Raw genomic sequence first — 19431 nt, forward strand, 5'->3', positions numbered from 1 at the left:
GTCATCACTTTTCTTTTCTCTGTTCCTGGGATCCAGCTGGTGCCTTGGACTCTGTCCTGTCTGAGTGGGGGATGGTGGTCAAGACTCATGAGTGGCTGCTCCCAGCATCATGGCCACTCAAGCTCAGTGGGCATCATCTGGTTACTTAGCAGGACTGCTGAGTGTTCACAGTCCTGGCTGGCTCCATATCCCACCCCTCCATCTTTCTGCCCTTCTAGGCCGGTCCACATATGTAACCTGATGGCATGGAAAGTCTTCCCCAGGTTCGCCTACCTGGGGACCTGGCCACTACTCGGAGCTTGGTTCTGGCAGACTGCCCTGCTGTCTCCACACCTCTCTCACACCTCCCCTAGGCCAGAAGCAGAATCTAGTTGCTGTCGCCAAATCCCTGACAGAAGCCACTTAAGGGAGGAGAGGTTTATCTTGGTCTGAGGGGATTCGGTCCATTAAGGAAAGGAATGCGTAGCAGTAGGGAGCATGCAAGCAGAACTCCAAGAAACAGGAAACAGAGATGAGACAGGAAGCGGAAGTGCACTATAAACCTCAAGGCCTTCCATGACCCGCTTCCTCTCGCTCGGTCCCACTTCCCAAAGTTCCACAACCTTCCAAGCAAACACGTGAGCCCACAGAGGAAGGGAGAGATTTCACATCGAAAACGAAACATCTGGGAATGTCCAGGCTGGGAGGATGTCCAGGCTGGGAGGATGTCCAGGCTGGGAGGAGCTGTCTGGAGATTTCCAACAGCACATTTTCTGTGTTACCAGAGCCTCGTGGAGATGTCTGGCGTTTGGGGTATGATCCCTGCTACTCATTCTGCTATGGTAATGTTCACGAAACAGCATAGGAAATTTCTATTTCTCACAGGGGAAACTGTACAAAGGGGAACTGGGGCAACGGACTGGAGTCATGGCATTGTTGGGCACGGAGACACCGCTCTGTGCTGCCGCCAGCGAGTCCTGAGGAGTCTGCCTTTAGAGATCTTAGCTTGGGCTAAGCCCCATCCTTGGCTTTGTTGAAGAAAAGAATTTCAGGATGAGCCAGTAAGAAGCCCAGCTAGAGTTATTAAAAGGCATTTTTTAGTAAATGCCAGAAGCCAAGTCAACAGGAAGGTGTTAGGGAATGAAGGCGACTTACCCAGGTGTGGGCTTCTGGAAGGAGGCACAGGTCACTGTCTTTACAACAGTTATATGCGGAATTTCAGTTATTTCTGGTTAGGAATCGCAGATTGGTTCCTGAGGTGCCGGCACCTGAGGGGCTGTAAGAGGGTGAACTCTGGATCACTGGGGTGCAGGAAGCTAGAGCCTCCCCACTATCAACACATTAATAGGCTTGTTTGCAAGGTGTGAGGCCCTTCCTCAGGTTACCTCCACTAAGGCCTTGAGCTGGGTTTATTGATATTTTAGCATTCTTATTTATCAGGATTTCTACATAAGTATTCTTTGTGTGCAGGCAACCGTTGTGAATTGTGCTGGTGAGGGGCTCCAAGCAGACCAGAGTAGAGGGCCCCTTGCCCTTCCCATATCCCCGGAATTTTCCATCATCTTTCCATCCTGCCTCCGTGGAGGGGGGTTTGTAATGGATATGGGGGGGACACACACACGCTGGACTTGGGGTGCGTCCAGTGTAGACAAGTCTACACGGCTACTTCAGTTCAGTTCCAAGCCCCATCACTGTCAGCCACGCTCATTTCCTTTCATTAGTGGTGACCCTCTTTCCGAGCCCAGTGAGGGCACCCAGGGCTGTGACAAAGGAGCTGAATATGGGTCACCCTGACCCATTTCCATCTCAAGTTCAGAATTAGGGTGGAAACTTAAGTCGCTCTGAGACTTGCAATGCCACCGAGCTCTGCATGAGGCTCCCCAGCCCCCTCTGTCCTGATTTCCCATGCTCACTCACTACAGTCACACACTCTCTTCCCAGCGTCCTTTGGGGCTGCATGCTGCAGACATTGCTTGTACGCATAGACCCCCCCCCATAACCAGTGATGATGGGGAACACATAGCAGGGTGTACAACTTGCAAAGAACCACCACACCAGTCTTAAACTGGGGTGCTCAGAGACAGGGGTTGTGTACAAGATCAGATGGGCTCCAGTTCAAATCCCAGATCTGACTGGTGACCGCCAGAGGTCCCATCTGCAAGAAGGGGAGGGTATTTGTGTCTGCCTCCTGGGATTGGAACAGGCTGGACAGTAGAAGTGCAAGAAAAGCGTGGAGGCTCCTCTGGCAGAAAGGAAATGCTTAACTCAAGGCTGTGGCTGCTATTTTAAAAAATATTTTAAAATACGTGTGTGTCAGGGGTTAGGGTATGTGCACGTGGCTACAGATGCCTGCAGAGGTCGAGAGGCATCAGAGACCCCGTAGGCAGTTGTGAGTTGCCCCATGCAGGTGCTAGGGATAGACCTCACTCAGGTCCTTTGCCAGAACGGTATGTGCTCTCAATCACTGAGCCATCTCTCCAGTCCCTTGTACTTACTATTTGTAGGCAGTGTCAATTCTTTTTCAGGATCAGATGAGTCTTCTGAATTGGGAAGTTGCTTCTATCAGATGCTCAGGTAGATGAGGAGTGGAGTTTGTGTAGGGAAGGGGTCGGGGCAGGGAGGGGGACTGGACGAGCCATCTGTGTTGAGGTTTTTACTTCTTAAAGTATGTGGGGGAGGCGGGGGGGGGGCTGGAGGGTTGAAGGTGGGGGTGGAGCAGGGCCAGCGAAGAGTTGGGAGAAGGGAGAAAGGATGGATGGAGACTGGGCTAGACTAAAGGGCGAGCTGCTGTGAGCGGGAGCTGGCCACCTGTCCCACCTCTGGGTGACAGTGAGAGGTTGGCATCTGTGGTGTCAGGACTTTGGCTCTCACTCCTCTTTGTCTCCTTCACTTCAAGACCTGGTTCTGCTTCACCTTTAAAAAAAAAAAAAACAACAAAAAGACTTTGTTTAAAAAAAAATAATAATTAGGGCTGGGTGTGGCGATGCATGCCTCCAGTCCCAGCACTCAGCAGGCAGAGGCAGGTGAGGCTCTGTGAGTTTGAGGCTAGCTTGATCTACATCATGAATTCTAGACCAACCAGAGCTACATAGTAAGACCTTGTCTCAAAATAAACAAAACAAAAACCAGAAAAAAAACAACAAAAATGTATGTGTATTAGTATGTATGGAATTCAGAGGTGTTAAATCCCCCACCCCCGCCCCCGGGGTTGACTGCAGTTACAGGCTGTTGTGAGCCATCTGACAGGGAGTGCTGAGAACTGAGCTCAGGTCCTCTGAAAGAGAAGTCCATGTTCTTAACCACTGAACCATTTCTCTAGACCCCCAACACAATCATTTTTGAATGACAGGTTCTTTTAGGAATCTAATGAGTCTAACCTTGAGAAAATTGCACTTCACAATAGGCACAGTGTTTTTGTAAACAATCCAGATTTGGTGGCTGCTAGGATCTCAAGTAAGAACCTCTGTTTTAGATCATTTTCTAAAGGGGACATCATCTTAAGGTCAAATAGGCAAACTCCTACACAAGCTTCAGAACCCAGATAAAATGTTACCTCTTGAACAGAGAGCTTTCTCACTTGCCCAAAACAGCTGGACAGCCCCTCTTTCATGCTGTACTGCATCGCTTGCTCATCTCTTGGATGGCCTGCATCCTGTAATCACTCATTGCCTCGTTGGTTTCCTCTTTCCTCTACTGAATGGATTGGGGGTTCTTGTCCATCTTCCTCACTTGTTGGTCCCAGGGTCTGGGAGTGTTGGAGGTCCAGCTATAAGTTAGGATAAGGTGTTTCCTGCAGAAAAGGTCAAGAGTCAGGGTATAATAAGTTAGGGTAAGGAGTTAGCTGCAGAAATAACTTCTCTATATCCTCTGACAAGGGGAGGAAACCCCATGTGGTGGAATGTCTTTTGGGGGTTTTACCAGTCTGCTGAAACAGTTGCTTGGGACTTCCAGATCATAAGTGACCATCAGTACAAGTGGGATGACCAGGAAGAAGCTTGGGAACCTGGCATTGGTCTTGAAGGTGCCACCCGATTAGATAAGGGGGTGCGTAGCTGGAACTATGCCAGTGGCAGTAGTTGTGGGGTTGGGGTACTTTGAAGATCCCGGCTGCTTTTGCCTGGATGACTCTGGTTCCTGGGTGGCCACCACCCTCTGCCTGCTCCCCAGGAGCTCAGAATGTAGGTGTCTCTTCCCAGAGTGTCCATGGGAAACTCCTCGCCTAGGTTCCCAGGCTGTGTAGGCACTATTTGCATGGAGGATGACCCACAGAAGTTCTGGTCTGATGTGGGAGTGATTTCTTATTAATAAAGAAACTGCCTAGACCCATTTGATAGGCCAACCCTTAGGTAGGCGGAGTAAACAGAACGGAATGCTGGGAGAAAGAAGCTGAGTCAGGGAGTCGCCATGATTATCCCACTCCAGACAGACGCAGGTTAAGATCATTCCTGGTAAGCCAGCTCGTGGGCTACACAGATTAATAGAAATGGGTTAGATCAATATGTAAAAGCTAGCCAATAAGAAACTGAAACTAATGGTTTAGGCAGTGTTTAAAAGAATACAGTTTCCGTGTAATTATTTCGGGTAAAGCTAGCCGGGTGGCGGGACACAGCCCGCTGCTCCGTATTTCAACACTGGTCTTTTGGTGGTCAAGACCTGAGTCAGAACTCAGTCACAACTTGGAGATTCTGAGTGTGAAGGAGATGAGGGAAACAGCTGTTTACAGATGGCTTTACAGATCGTACAGTTGGAAACGTCTTCCATCTGTAGCGTCGATTCCTTGTGAAGGCCATGGGCATTTAGCCCAGTGACAGGAAACACACTCAGCGGGCTGGAAGAAACTGTGAGGGACCTTAGGAGGGCATCAAGCTTCTGCTTTTGATGAAAAGCTCCTCCCCCCCCCCCCCACCGTACCTCCTGCCAAGAGTTTGTTTACCATCCATTAGGGTCCCAGTTTCAGCCCCATGCCTACAGGGGGAGGTTCCTATTTTTCTCCTTAATGATCATGTAGCTCTCACTTTATTTGTTGGTGGGGGTTCCAGTCCTATAAATGAAGTTAGGTTAGATACAGAGGTCTCCAAAGACCTGTCTTAAGGTCTGCACCATTCTACAAAGGGCAGAAGCCCATGAAAAGGACAGTTAAGAAGCCTTCCCCAGAAGACCAAGATGTCTTCTCTACCACTAACTCTTGGTCACACAGAACCACATGGACAGAAGTGGCAGTATCCCAAGCTACTTATTTCTGGGCATGGGGACAGGTCTCTCAGTGAGCCAGCTGAGTTTGGAGCTGTGAGAACAGTCCCCAGCCTCTGGGGTGAAGTCACGGGGTGGCTAGTATTGGTCTCAGCTGCAGTGGGCATGCAGAATGCCTGCCTGATCCCATTGCTGGGAACACCAGAGGACGTTGATGGAGTTCTCCCAGTGTTTGCAAAATGTTTGGGGTTTGCAAAACCACAAATGCCTCTTTCTTGGCCACTTCTTTTGCCTTTCATCCGCTTTGCCCTTCCTGTGTGTGCAGAGAGATGGAATCCATGTGTTCCAAGGGCCTTTGTTGAGTTCACCGCCGTGTGAATATTCTGGGAGATTGTTGGAAGTTCCCAGGGTCGGGGTCCTCTGCCCTTGAGGGAAGATGCATTCGCTATGAGGTGTGCTATTACACCTTATGCGTATACTGCCACAAGGATATGGGGTGGTGGCAATGGCGCTCCCATTTTTTCCTTAGAGAAGGCACAGTCTGACTGCATATGGTGAGTCCAAAACAGCTTTGTCTCTGGTGATGCAGCTCTCTCATCCCAGCTACTTGAGAAGTTGAGGCAGGAGGATCACAGTTTCCAGCTCAGTGGGCTAACGGGGCTATTAAAGTTCTGCCTGGGTAACCTAGCCAAACCCTGCCTCAAAAAAAAAATGAAGGGAGGTAGGGCATTGGATTGCTGGCAGAGGTCTTTCCTAGCATGCCACGAGACCTTGTATTTCACCCCCCAGCACCACATGCAAAAAGAGTCTAACAGCGGGGGGGGGGGGGGGGGGGGGGAGCATGCGCAGAGCCTGAGCCTCTGAAACTTAGCAAATTCAAGGAGTCCAAGAGATAAGGGTTCTTTCCCATAACTCTGAGTAGAGTCTCTCTGTCCCCTTCAAGAGTAGAAAACAAAACCAAAAAAAGGGGCATTTTTCCCCTCTGATCATTGCAGGCAAAAAAGAACAGATAAAATTGGAAGTACTTCAGCTCAGTGAGAGAGCACCCACGATGATTGTGTCAAGACCTCATTCAGCCCCTAGACTGCAAAACTCTAGTGACCAGAGTTAAGAGTAAACCACTGTGAGGGTTCCCTGCCAATGCATGCTTCTGTCTCCTTCAAGGGCGATGGCGTCATAGCACTTTGAATGCAGCCTGTTCACACACCGCTGCCTCGCAGTCATCTTGTGTGTCCTTGAACAGTCTTTGTGGGTGCTCGCTATTCTGTTGGAAGGCTGCAGTCCAGTTTCCTTATCCATTCTTGGTCACCTATGCAGTTCCCAGGCTTTTGCTCTATAAATAAAATGTACAAAGCACCTTTGGAGCAGCAACTGTTTGTGTTTTGGATTTTTTTTCTTTGATTTCTAGAAGTTGCTTACAATGTTCAAGGATAGACTATACAAAGGTGTTACCAAAACCCCATCTGCAAAGCACGGCTGTCACAGACTGAAGGCCAAGGGCTGGGTATGATGCGTGCAGGACACTCTGGCTATGACCATACCATGGACAACATCAAGTTTATATCCTTGAGGATCTTACTGGATGTGGGAACCCACGGCATGCAGCAATAGCCCAATGGGAGGGATGCTGTACCCATGAGGATCTATCTACAGATTTGGGGATGGGGTATTATTCTGTGTATATTCATCCTCCGTTTTCCAGAACACTCCTCGGGATCCTTTCATCTACACAGCTGCCCTTTCATGGCTCATTTGGGGTATATGTGGTGAAGTGGATTGGTTTTGTTTTCATACTAGAAAACATTTCCAAAAGTGTCATTCACACGTGCAAGAGAGATGGTTTGATTCAGGGGAACTTGCGGTAGGGTCTGGCATCTGCCAGAACCCATGCTCCATAGGAGTAATACAGATGTTGGCAGTATTTGTCACCATCATCGTAGGGATAATCTGTTTACATGCACATCTGTCCTTGGCAACACTAACCTGTTGTCAGAACACTGTGTGATATATGGAGATGGCAGCTGGTGATGTAAGCCATCATTACCTCATCCCACTGCCGGAGCCTCCATCCTCAGAGAAGGAACAGCCAAACTGCCAGATGGAACTGGCAAGCAGAGTCAGGCACTCTATGCTTAATGCTGGCACTGAGGGCTACAACTCGGTGTGCGTGTGGAAGATCATGTATTTTGTTTGTGATCTAACAAATAAAACTTGCCTAAATTTAAGAGTGTGGAGCTAGCCACTAGTTAGCTATAGAGGCCAGTCAGTGGTGGCACACACTTTAATCCTAAGGCAGAGGCAGATAGATCTCTGTGAGTTCAAGGCCACCATGGGCTACACAAGATTCAGTCTAAAAGAGAAACAGAGCCAGGTGGTGGTGGCTCACACCCTTAATCCCAGTACTGGAGAGTCACTCTCCTTTGATCCCAGCACTAAGGAGGTGGAGACAGGAAGGGATAGGGTTAGACAAAGAGAGGAATATAAGGCAGGAGAAACAGGAGCTCATGGCATTCAATCTGAGGATTCAGGGAGACAGAATCTCGCCCTCTTCCGTCTGAGGATTTGGTAGAGGTAAAAAGAACTCTAGCAGCTGGCTGCTCTGCTTCTCTATCTTTCAGTTTTATCCCCCTAATATCTGACTCTGGGTTTTATTATTAAAACCAATTAGAATTCACACTACAACCATGGCTATCTGTTGTGTGGTTTTTTTCCCCCCTTGTGCCAATCACTTCTGTTTGGCTAACTTGTCCAGTGGGGAAATGAGAGGACCCCTGGTCCTGGAAACCCCATATTCAGGCATCTATAATTACAGGGCTGCCACAAACTCAGCTTGTTTAATGAGTTCAAAGATTTTGTCCGACCCATAGTCTGGACAAGTGAGTTTGGGGCTTATGATTCATCAGAGTCCCCTTGCCCTGGGATCCCTCTCTCTTCTGCAGCTTGAGTGACCACATCTCCAGCGGAGGGTCTACATACATCAGGCCATGCATCGGCTAGGTAGCTCCCTCTACATCTTACCTGGCTGGTTAGCAGGTCTGTGTGCTTACACTCCGGTTGCCATTTCTCCAGGTCCAGCAGAGTTTTTCCTCCTCTCAGGCTCCTGGCTTCTGCAGAATAAACCCCGTGTCAGTCTCTGTGGTTCTCTCTTCCTTTGATCTGTTTCTGCTCCAGACCCAGGAGCATTTAGTCTCTAAAGGGCTCCAAGAGGCATCGTGCCGTGCCCTATAAGTTACACACCACTACTGACATAGTAGGATGCCCATTCTTACTTGGCCAAGCTCTACTGGCTGAAAGCAATAAGACCATCCAGAGACAGATAGGGATGGAAGAGGAAGCAGGTACTACCCACCCCTAAAGTGAAATGAATGCCGGGCTCTTGATGGCATGAGAAAAATATTCAACTAAGCATTGCCAGTGACCAAGTCCAACCATTCCAACAGAATGCAAATTAAACTCTGAATAGAATCCTGGGTGGGGTGGGGGAGGAACAGCCACAAAGCTTTCAGAGTATCATTAAGACACGTTTGGTTGAGTCTGGAGGCTCGTGCCTGGTATCTCAGACCTGGGGGCCGAAGCAGGAAGGTTGCTGTGTCCAGGCCAGGCTTGGGCTACAGCGTGAACCCCAATGTCAGCCTTCTCTCCTCCAAAGGAAGCGCATCCTCATGTTGGGACTCGCCTTCTCTGTCTAGGACCTGAACTTACATACCCTGGTTCTATACCGTTATTCTCTTTCCTCTCTAGAAAAGGCTATTTTTTTTTTAACAACATAGTTTTATTAAAACTTCATGTAATATATAAACTTAATAACTTTTACCTATGAGATAATTTTAGTGAAATGTATTTTACACAGAAAAAGATACTGTGTAACTAAAGATTTCAAAAGCAGTTTGTAAGCAATGAATTTTTTTTTTTGAGGCAGGGTTTCTCTGTGCAGTCCTGGCTGCCCCAGGTCTTTCTCTGTAGACCAAGCTGGCCTTAAACTAGCAGACCCACCTGCCTCTGCCTCCCAAGTGCTGGGTAAAGGTGTGCGCCACCATCGCCCAGCTGCAAATAAACATTTCTTATTCTTTACACATTTGTAAAACCATCAAATAAGGTATTTTACGTATTTAGAAATTCAGTATATTTTTAAATGCAGGCAGGCGATATAGTATATTAAGCATTACTCTTTAGATCAATGTTAATAGCTTAATGGTAAGAATTCAAGTAACATTGAAATATGTAGGATGGATCTGTGTGTGTGGTGCTGGTGATCGAACCCAGGACCTTGCACATGCTAGGCCATAGGATGAATTACTTTTATATGTTAGGAAAGAGTGTGAAAACAGACACAGGGCTCTACTCCCCTGGGGTGGCTCTCTCCTCTACAGCATACTGATCTACCGTTTTTTGCTCTCCTCAGGCATAGGCAAGAATGTCATTTGTGACCGCACCGCGACGCCGCTGGACGCCTTTCGCATGATGTCAGCAGCCCACTACTACCCCAAGCTCATGAGCATCATGGGCAACGTGCTGCGCTTCCTGCCAGCCTTCGTCCGCATGAAGCAGCTGATCGAGGAGGGCTATGTGGGCGAGCTGCTGGTGTGTGAGGTGCAGGTGCACAGCGGGAGCCTGCTGGGCAAGAAGTACAACTGGAGCTGCGATGACCTGATGGGCGGTGGCGGCCTGCACTCGGTGGGCACCTACATCATCGACCTGCTTACCTTCCTCACTGGCCAGAAGGCAGTTAAAGTCCATGGGCTGCTCAAGACCTTTGTAAAGCAGACGGACCACATCAAGGGTATCCGTCAGATCACCAGCGATGACTTCTGCACCTTCCAGATGGTCCTGGAGGGTGGAGTCTGCTGCACAGTTACCCTGAACTTCAACGTTCCTGGAGAGTTCAAGCAGGACGTAACCGTGGTGGGCTCTGCAGGGAGGCTCTTGGCAGTGGGCACCGACCTCTACGGGCAGCGCAATAGCGCCCCGGAGCAGGAGCTGCTGTTGCAGGACACTACATCCGTGAGCAACTCCCTGCTGCCCGAGAAGGCATTCAGCGACATCCCCTCGCCCTACCTGCGGGGCACCATGAAGATGATGCAGGCAGTGCGCCAGGCTTTCCAGGATCAGGATGACCGGCGCACGTGGGACGGTCGGCCTCTCACCATGGCCGCCACCTTCGACGACTGCCTGTATGCTCTCTGCGTGGTAGACACCATCAAGAGGTCCAGCCAGACTGGAGAGTGGCAGAACATTGCCATCATGACCGAGGAGCCAGAGCTGAGCCCCGCCTACCTGATCAGCGAGGCCATGCGCAGAAGCAGGATGTCCCTCTACTGTTAGCACTGGGACCTGGTGGACTCGACCTGCTGCATGGTGCCAGTTAGGGGGAAATGCACTGTGGAGAGGGGAGCCGTGGGTGGGGATTGTGGGAGGGGCAGCATGAATGCGCGGCACTTAAGAAGGTAGTCCCCATCCTAGGTAGAGGGCCCCATCAAAGGTGGTGGTGAGCCCGAGATTTCGTATTCAGGAAGACGTGTGAAAGGAAGGGGGTATAACTAGCACCTCTGTAGTCCATTACTGTGAGAAGCAAGGAGGGGCCGCCCCCGCCCTACCTCATCAGTCGTGGCCATCTTTGCAAGCCAAGACTGTGTATCTGATAAGCTCAGTGGGAGCTAGGCTCTGTCAGCGCCCCCCACTGGCAGGAGAGGGCACTTCATCAAATGTCTTCAAAGGGGTTTTTTTGGTTTTGCTTTTTTTTTTGGTGAAGGGAGGTAGAGGAGGTGGGTGGGGTTGGTGAGAAAGTTGTCACTGGGGAAGCCACTGTGTGTTTTTCTTTAAGGATATGAAGGAAAAGTACTTGGTAGCAAAGTGCTCAGCTTCCTTGCTTGCTTTGTGTCCTAGGAAGCATTAGGGCCTAACTGGCCCAATGCTGTTTACTTGGTAAGCGGCGTCTGTAATGGAGAGCAAATAAGTGGTAATCTGTACCCCTGAGGTGACCCCAGATGACAGACAGGCTTCAAGAAGCCACTTCAGAAGGGGGTGGAATCAGCACGAGTGGCAATCAAACCGTCCTGCCACAAGGCTGTCTAAGCAGTGCTAAGAATGCCACACATAGCATAGGCTTGACTGTAGCTGCCTGCCTGGGTCAGGACAGCTACATTCCTGGGTGTCGCAGTATGAGCGCCCCAAAAGAAGGGAACACGAGCCCAGCCCCAGAGTTGCTGTAAGCCCAGCTGCCAAGCAGAAGAAACACATTTAGGAGGAAAGACATTAGACATTTGTGAGTTTAGATAGGAAGCCATTTGCTTCATGCCCATAGACTCCTTTTCTCTTAAGAAGAGTCGGGCTCTTTCCCTTACCCTTGGCCTTGATTTTCAGGATTCCAATAGCTGGAAACTTGACTAGGTATTAAGAAAAAAAAAGCCAACAGGGATTATATTCTCAGTGTTTCTAAAGGGGGCTTGAGATCCCCAGGAGGGGGTATACATAGGTGGAGAAGGTTCACATTGGGGGGGGGCATCTTTTACTTCCTCTCCTGATCCTTTGTCATTTTACTCTCTGTGTGAAACTAGAGATGGCCAAGTACTAGCTTAGACCAAGTCTACAGATGCACCCTTGTAAATGTTTGCTATCCTCAAACATCACTAAAACAGTCTTTAAAATTCGAGCCTGGTCAATCACATCCAGTTTGAAAACAGGGACTTCTCTTTTTCTCGGTTGACCTCGCCAATGTTCACTCGGTGTGGTAGTTTTGAGGCTGGATACATAGACTAGTCCTTGGAAGTTGTCTGCCCGGAACAGCTAATGCTCCTCCCTGGTAATTCCTGGGCACCGCCATACTGGAAGCCACACACCAGTGGAATGGCGGTCATTTTCCAGCAGGAAGGAGGTTTCTAGCGGGTGTTGCCTTGCTAGGAGCCCTCCTGCAATATGGTAAAGTCAGTCAGCTGAAACTGGGAGTCTGTGCACAGGGCCACATCATAGACTTTTTTTTGGGGGGGGGTTCTTTCTCTCATAAATTGCTCTCTAGGGAGTAATCCCCCCTTAGCTATCCTGAACAGCTGTGACTGAAGGTAAAATCGGGGCATGGTAGATGACTCCATGGGGTTCGTTTCTCCAAGTCATTTATCTAAGTAGATGTTCTTGAGAGTTCAATTTGTTTCTCTCCTTCACCCATGATATTGCGGGCTTTCCCTCCAGAGGCCCCCGATCTCTGTGATAAACATGCCAGGTCTAAAACCAAAGCTCTCATTTGAGGCTAGGGGCTGCAGAAAGAATATGCGTTCTTCGAAAGCAGCATGGGAAAGAGGAAGCGGACTGAAACTGGAAGGCATGGGGTAGAGGTAGAGACAGGAGGGAGAGGCAGGCAGGGGCTTCTCTGAATGTCAGAACGACAACAGATGGTTCAGGGGCTTCTGAAGTGTTCCTTCAGCCCTTGGGGTCCCACGTGCAGATTCTTGATCGGCTGCAGCAATGTGAGGCTGGAATCCCAAGCTTTTGACAACATTCTGCAAATAGACTTTGATCTAAGTCTTGGCAGCAACCCAGGCACTCCTAATTTCTTTTACATGGTTTAAAGGCTTGGTGGAATGGAAGCTGTTTGGGGCTTTTTCATTCACTTCCCCTTTTCCTTCTTGATATATGTGAAAGTTTGGACTCCCAGAGATTTTAAAGTAAGGGTTTGGGAATGCCCCAGGTTTATCTGCAAAGTTTGGAGTCTAGAACTCCTCTGTGGCTACTGTCAGTTCCTCTAAGACTTCTCCCCTCATTGGTAAAATTGCATCTTGGGGTTCCTTCAAAGCTCCTTTTGTCTCCTTGACAGCACATCCCCCAGTGTCAGGTCCTGTGACACTCAAGGTACAGCGTCACCTGGCCTTCCCACCGAATGCAGAGTATTGTAGGTGCATCATCTTATTATCTATAAAATAGTATTGGGTACTGCCTCACTCCCTCTCTGTATATACGAAGATGTAACATGCCCAAAGCCACATGAGTGAGCAAACACAATGTGTACCTCTGTTGTTCTTGCCAGGAAAAGCATTTCTCATGAAGCCCTGTAGGGGGCGTGCTCCCACCCCAAGGAGAAACTGTAAGAGAAGTGGTCTGAGATCCACAGCACTCTCCTTGTTGAGCAGGATGCAAATGTGATGTCCTGCCAGCAGGTTGACAATTACAGCTGCCAACAGAAGCAGCTGGTTGGTCTTCCCCTTCCCAAGTGGAAATGTCACTCAGCTTCTTTTAAGATGGATTTCCTATGTTGATTTTTAATTGTGAATGACTCAGCCACCCTGGGCACTGGGAACTTTCTAAGCATTGTCGGCTACGATAGCTGGCCTTGGGTTTTGTTGCTGGGGGGGGGCTGAGTGTAACATAGGAAGACGTCTTTTCCCAGGAAGCAGGGCTTCGGGGTTTATATGGGACTTGGGTTGAAGCTGTGTGCGTCGTTCCATCAAACACTCTCTTATTCGTCTTGTCCAGTGACTGAAGCTATTGAACTTGACTTGTGCCTATAAATTAGGTTTCTGATCTGGTCTCTTTTCCCAGTGGGTACTGGAGGAACTAGACTTTGTTAAGGATGCCCTGAGGAGAAAGTCAACCCAATACACATGAGAGGACATCAGGGTGGCATCTGTCAGGTTCTTCCTTTGAAATCCCAGAGAGAAATGTAATAGCCAAGCTTGTCTCCTTCTTTCATGGTAGACTCAGGGTTGAAAAGCCCATTTTCCCGAGCCTCAGTTTCTTCCTGACTGAACTGCTCCTTCAGGGCTACCACACACAGGGAAGGGAGGCTCATCCCGACAGTCTGGCTTGGTATAGAGAGGCCAGGGTGAGAGCACAGACCAGCACCGGACAGTATTCACTGAGCTGTGACAGATACGCCCGTATTTTACAAACATGCTACAAGACTGTGTGTGTGTTAGGGACAGAAGCCAAGGCTTTGTGAATACTAGGCACGCTCTCTGCCACCCGTCCTCAGCTGTGTCTTGAAAGTATTCAAAAACCTTGTGACTATAGCGGAAGGGTCATCTCTAAATTTGCGCCTTTATGGAGGCTAGGGGACACAGAGTCAGATGCACTCCTGGAGGAGGACTTGAGGCCCACTCTGCCACCATTGCCTGCTGTGGATATGAAGCTTGACCCTGACTAGCCTATGACTCTTGTTCCACCCACTGGTGATTTCCTTTGCCCACCAAATCCCTGAAGGTTACAGGTCAGGGTGATGACACTGGGGAACTAGCTGGAGAAAATAGCACCTGCCAGACCATCCTGTTCGTTTCCTTTGGGCAAGGGAAGGGGGTGAAGAAGGGACCAGTTCAGGAGTCTGCAGGGTGGCTCCAGGGTCTTCGGCACTTATGATGTTCTGCTGGCCCACACTGGGCCACGTTCTGAGTTTAGCTTCGGCTTCCAGAACTTCTCTGCAGAGCTGTTAATGCCGCCTTGTACTTCTGTAAAAGTGAGAGGTTGGTGGTCTCCTTGGAGCTTGGCGATGTGAATGGCGGCATCAGTAAAGAGAAGGTAGCCGACCCCACTGGCCTTTTCTCCCCTGCATCAGGGTCTTATTTGCTGGAGTTCTTGAGAGAGCCAACGAAGCCTCTGGCTCTCCTCCAGGCTACTGACATGTTGCACTACTGAATACTCTCAAATCTGCTGCAACCTTTTGTTTACACCAGCAGAGAACAGAGTGATAAAGAGAACGTTATAGATGAAATGCTTGATGCTTAGTGCAGCGATCAAAGCTTGCCTGGGCCAGTGGAGCAGGGAAGCCATCACGGCCATGGAGTCACCACTTCACTGTTGTCTCCTGGGCCCTGTTCAGCTCTCTGCTGTCCCCTGCAGCCACCACAAGGGCTAGGCTGTCCAATGAGCCCTATAGCTTCTAAGAAATGCAATGGCTTATTTGTAGTGCCGAGTGACAGCCCAGGCGAAGAAGCAAAAGCCCATGACTTACCCTGCCTCTTTATTCTGCCCTGCCCCTTGTTTAGGGGAGGGAAAACTTTCTAGCAATTATGGCTTTGTTTGCTGCCTGGTGCTTTTATAGTATGTCATTTCCTTTTTCTAAAACCAAAATTGCATTGGTTTGGTTGTCACTGTCAAGGGTATATTTATTGTTTTACAAATGTGAGTATATATGTATGTATATGTATAAAAACCAAACGTATATATAAAAAGTCAAGGCATGTATACTAGATATTTTAAAGTTATTTATCAAAGGGAAAAGATGTGTGTTATAAAGTAAAACAGAGTCTATATTTTATATATAATGTTAGATAGCAAAAGATAGCTTATAAATTATAGAAGGTTTTACTTTTTGTTTTCTATTATTAAATGAAAAAAAAGAAAGAATTTTAAAAGGTATTTAAAAGATACAGGAGAGGAAATGCAACAGTGCTCAGTGTTTCCAAGGCAAACCCTTAGGGAGATGGAGGTGGCCTGAGTCGATGGTACCCACTGATGCCTGTACGATGCTCTGGCCTGGGGTAGGCATGCCAGCCAGCTGTCTGGGCTGTGCCAACAGTGCTTTCAGCTGTTCATGAATGGATTTGATGGGATGAGCATTGGTGGTGGGAAAAAGGATGAACATGGCAAATAAAGTCTTTAAAGAAGAGGTGATTCCTGCCTGGTCGTGTTTTTCTAACCCCAGATGCTCTTGACTTGGGGGTCAGCTCAGTGTGTGGGCTCTGAAGCAGAAAGGGGGTACATCTGAGATGGGGGTTTGGGGGTGAGGCTCTGTTAGCATTCATGAAGCTACAAAGGTATGGGAATCATTGAATATGTACTGGAGCAATCTGCTTCAAATTATTCTGAAATTGTTGAAATAGAGACTAGGATTTGGGCATGTATGCATAGCTGTGTGTGTGTGTGTGTGTGTGTGTGTGTGAGAGAGAGAGAGAGAGAGAGAGAGAGAGAGAGAGAGAGAGAGAGAGAGAGAGAAGACCAGGGAAGATAAAAACACAGATTTTACATCAGAGGACCATATTTTAGAATTTTCTCATTCAATATCATGAAATTGGTTTAGTGACACATGCCTATAATCCCAGTATTCCAGAAGTATAGACAGGAAAATCAAGAGTTTAAGTCCATCCTCAGCTACAAAGCAAGTTTGAGGCCAGCCGGGTTACAAGAAATGCTGTCTCAAAAACCCCCAAACCAAAAAAAAAAAAAAAAAAAGGGCACTTCCTGACAAGCTTTCTTAAGAGCGTCTTTGTCTGCCTTGTGTTTTAGGAGCGTTTGAGAGTGGCCATTTGGACTGAGTTCAACTTAACTGGAAATGTTGCATGGCATAGAGTCTCATGATGGGCTTGGCCTTCCCTCTGCTGTGTCTTTGCAGAAAGTGCACAATCATTTCTTCTTGTCTGCACCCTCCCTTTACGTGAACAGTTCAAAAAGATAATTAGGACCACAAAATCCAAAACCTCCTTATTCACAGATGCCAACACACACACACACACACACACACACACACACACACACTCCCTCAGCAAATTTCTACATCCACACACCCGAGTACGGTACATTACCACACCTTAGGATTCTCTAGTGACCCTCGCCACTCCTAATTAAGGCCATGTAGAAAAGGGAAAGGGCCACTTGCCCAAATGGTGGAGCTTGTTGAGACAGACTCCAGCCTCCCCTCTTCTCCCAGTGAACTATCCTGGGTACCAGCACTCAATGCACATTGCAAACCTAAGGACTTCTAAACATTTTCAGTCTAGGAGCAAATTATTCTTTCTCAAGTTGTGGGCTTTCTGTGTGATGCTCACTGCTCCCAAACTGGGATCATTTCTTGCTTTGTAAACCAGAATCATAGAGGTTGAGCGTTCCTAACCTGAACAATCTGAAACCTTTTGAGCGCCAGCGTGATGAACTCTACAGCATTTTGGCTATGGATTTTCAGATTAGGGATGTTCAACCAGTATTCGCGTATTCCCAAATCCACAAACATCAACCAAAAACAAAAACAAAAACAAAAACACCACCAAAAGCCAACAAGTGAAACACGTCCTAGAATCTGCAGTCCACAAGGGCCAAGCCTCATGCTGAGCCACAGACCACATTAGGACTGCTTCCAGGCTCTTGACTACTGCCCTATGCCATAGCCAGTTTTCCAGCACCCCATCCAGGTTCCCCACAGGCCAAATGGGAACTCCGTGTGTCCTCCCCTGTCTGTCAACCCCATCCCAGCCCTACAAATAGCCTCACCTTCTAGTTTCCTTCCCTAACTTTTTGGAGGCTGGGTTTTTCTACATAGCCCTAGCTGTCCTGAAACTCACTAAGTAGACCAGGCTTGCCTTTTAATTAACCTACATTATCATCATCATCATCACCATTCCGTATCTATTATGACAAGTCTGCTTGGTTTCATTTAAGAACACCATAATGCCATATTTTATGGTGCATTACATGTATGTGGAAATCTGTGTTAAAATGGGAAAATCACTAAGCAATAAGGTCCCACTTACTGAATCATGTCTGCCTTATTCTTGCCTGAGCAGAAAAGGTCCCTTTGCCTGGGTCTCCCCAGACTCTGTCCCACCCCCTGTTGAAAGGCTGTTCAAGACATGTAGATGAGATGAAAAAGGCATCCTTCCACAGAGTTTGTGCCAAGTCATGAACACAGCTTTAAAGCTCTTTGGAACCAAACATTGCTCCCAGAAAGGTGGTGCCAGTGAAAACCCTTCAAATGCCTCTGCCTGCTCATTCAAGTCTGAGCTTCCTTTGACTCTTATCTCTGAGTCTGCAGCTGCTGGGCAAATTCCTGAGAGGTGACTTGAGCTATTGCCTTTGTGGCAGGACTGAGACCCAACCACAGGTCTGCAAGATAAACCCCACAGACTCTAACCTGGTGCGTCTGGACTTCCTCTAAAATGTTGTACTAATTACAGAAATACCTTTATCTCCTAATTACATACAGATTCAGATTGCCTTGGATCAAACCACACGTTTCCCCTTCAGTTTTCCGTGAAAACAGAAGATGAAATAACGTAAAGGGAGATTGCCTAGGGCAGTTACAGGTGTCCCATAGTGTCCAAGGGGGATTTGGTCCAGCATCCCTACATATGCCCAAGCCCTTCCTGTAAAATGGCATGGTGTTACACAGAACCTAGACTAGCCTCCCATACACTTTAAATCATTCCTGGGTGACCTATGTACCAAACACAGGGTCAGCTGAGATGACTCAGTGGATGAAGGTGCTCACTGCTAAGCCTGGCGACCTGAGTTTGATTCCTGAATGGTCATGTGGATGGTAGAAAAGAAGAACCAACTTTCAAGGGTTGTCCTCGAACCTCCACATGCATGATATGGTACATAATCTGTGTGCGTGTTTACACACACACACACACACACACACACACCCCATAACACACACCTCAAATGTTTTAAAATATCAAAGGCAATGTCAATGCTATGCAAATAGCTATTAAGACTTATTGCATAAGGAATAACAACGAGATAATCTGTAATGGCCAGCCCATATTTCATGATGTTTAACAAGACTCCAGTCAGCAACTCAAACTGATTTTTTGCAATCTGGAATTCGACTACAATCCAATCCAAAGATAAACTAATTTGATATTTACTTGCTGGATAATGATAGCAGGAGACATTAAAAGTCGCCTTTTCTGTACTTAAACCACTGTTTCTATAAGCAGAAATGTTTGCACGGTGGATACACTGCAGTTCTGAACACGGGACAACCTTGGCTCCAAGCTGAGAGCTCTGAACAGCATTCCTTAGTAGCATGTAGCATGACGACAGCACTTTCTGTATAAAGTACACATGTTGTATGCTCAGAACCAAGGCAATAAAGTTACAAGGTACTACATGGGCAAGTACTTCTCAAAACACCTGGACTTGGTTTTGAATTGAGTTTTGGTGATAGCACATTGATAAACCTTTACTGTTGCTGTGTTTTGGTGGCCAGCATAATCAGTTAGGTGACCCCATGCAGTGTCAATTCACAGTTTAACAAGTGGGTACAGATGGATTCATTTCTTGATCATCAATGGGCCTCATTCATAAAAACCACAATGTGTCTATACCATTATCTTCATCCATTTCTTATTGGCCATTGGCGCCCTAAGAAGAAGGAACCACCAGATGATCCTGTGTGGATCAGCTGATGGACAGAGCTTGCGTCCAAAGTCAAGGCTCAGTCAAAACCACCTCTAGGTCACTAATTCTCTTGGGAAAGGGTTAATCACTTCAGCTCTCCCACCAGAAAAGGCCAAGCATATCTATTATCTAGGTCACCCTGGGGAAGACAGTAAGCCTAGAGAC

At 47.9% G+C, this 19431-nt stretch overlaps 1 protein-coding gene across 2 annotated transcripts in view; it reads left to right on the plus strand.

Annotated features, from left to right (window-relative positions):
• The window catches only part of Gfod1 (glucose-fructose oxidoreductase domain containing 1), a 98505-nt gene extending 82750 nt beyond the window's left edge, over positions 1-15755 (plus strand). For both annotated transcript variants that reach the window (XM_041632659.1, XM_041632660.1), the window contains exon 2: positions 9572-15755. In XM_041632659.1, the coding sequence (XP_041488593.1) occupies positions 9572-10491 (920 nt within the window). In that variant the 3' untranslated portion in view covers positions 10492-15755. The remainder of the gene's footprint in view (positions 1-9571) is intronic.
• The last annotated feature ends 3676 nt before the right edge of the window (positions 15756-19431 follow it).

This window comes from Microtus oregoni, unplaced genomic scaffold (genome assembly GCF_018167655.1).
Source record: "Microtus oregoni isolate MIOR12 unplaced genomic scaffold, Mior012 000042F_ref0000377, whole genome shotgun sequence".
NCBI lineage: Eukaryota > Metazoa > Chordata > Mammalia > Rodentia > Cricetidae > Microtus > Microtus oregoni.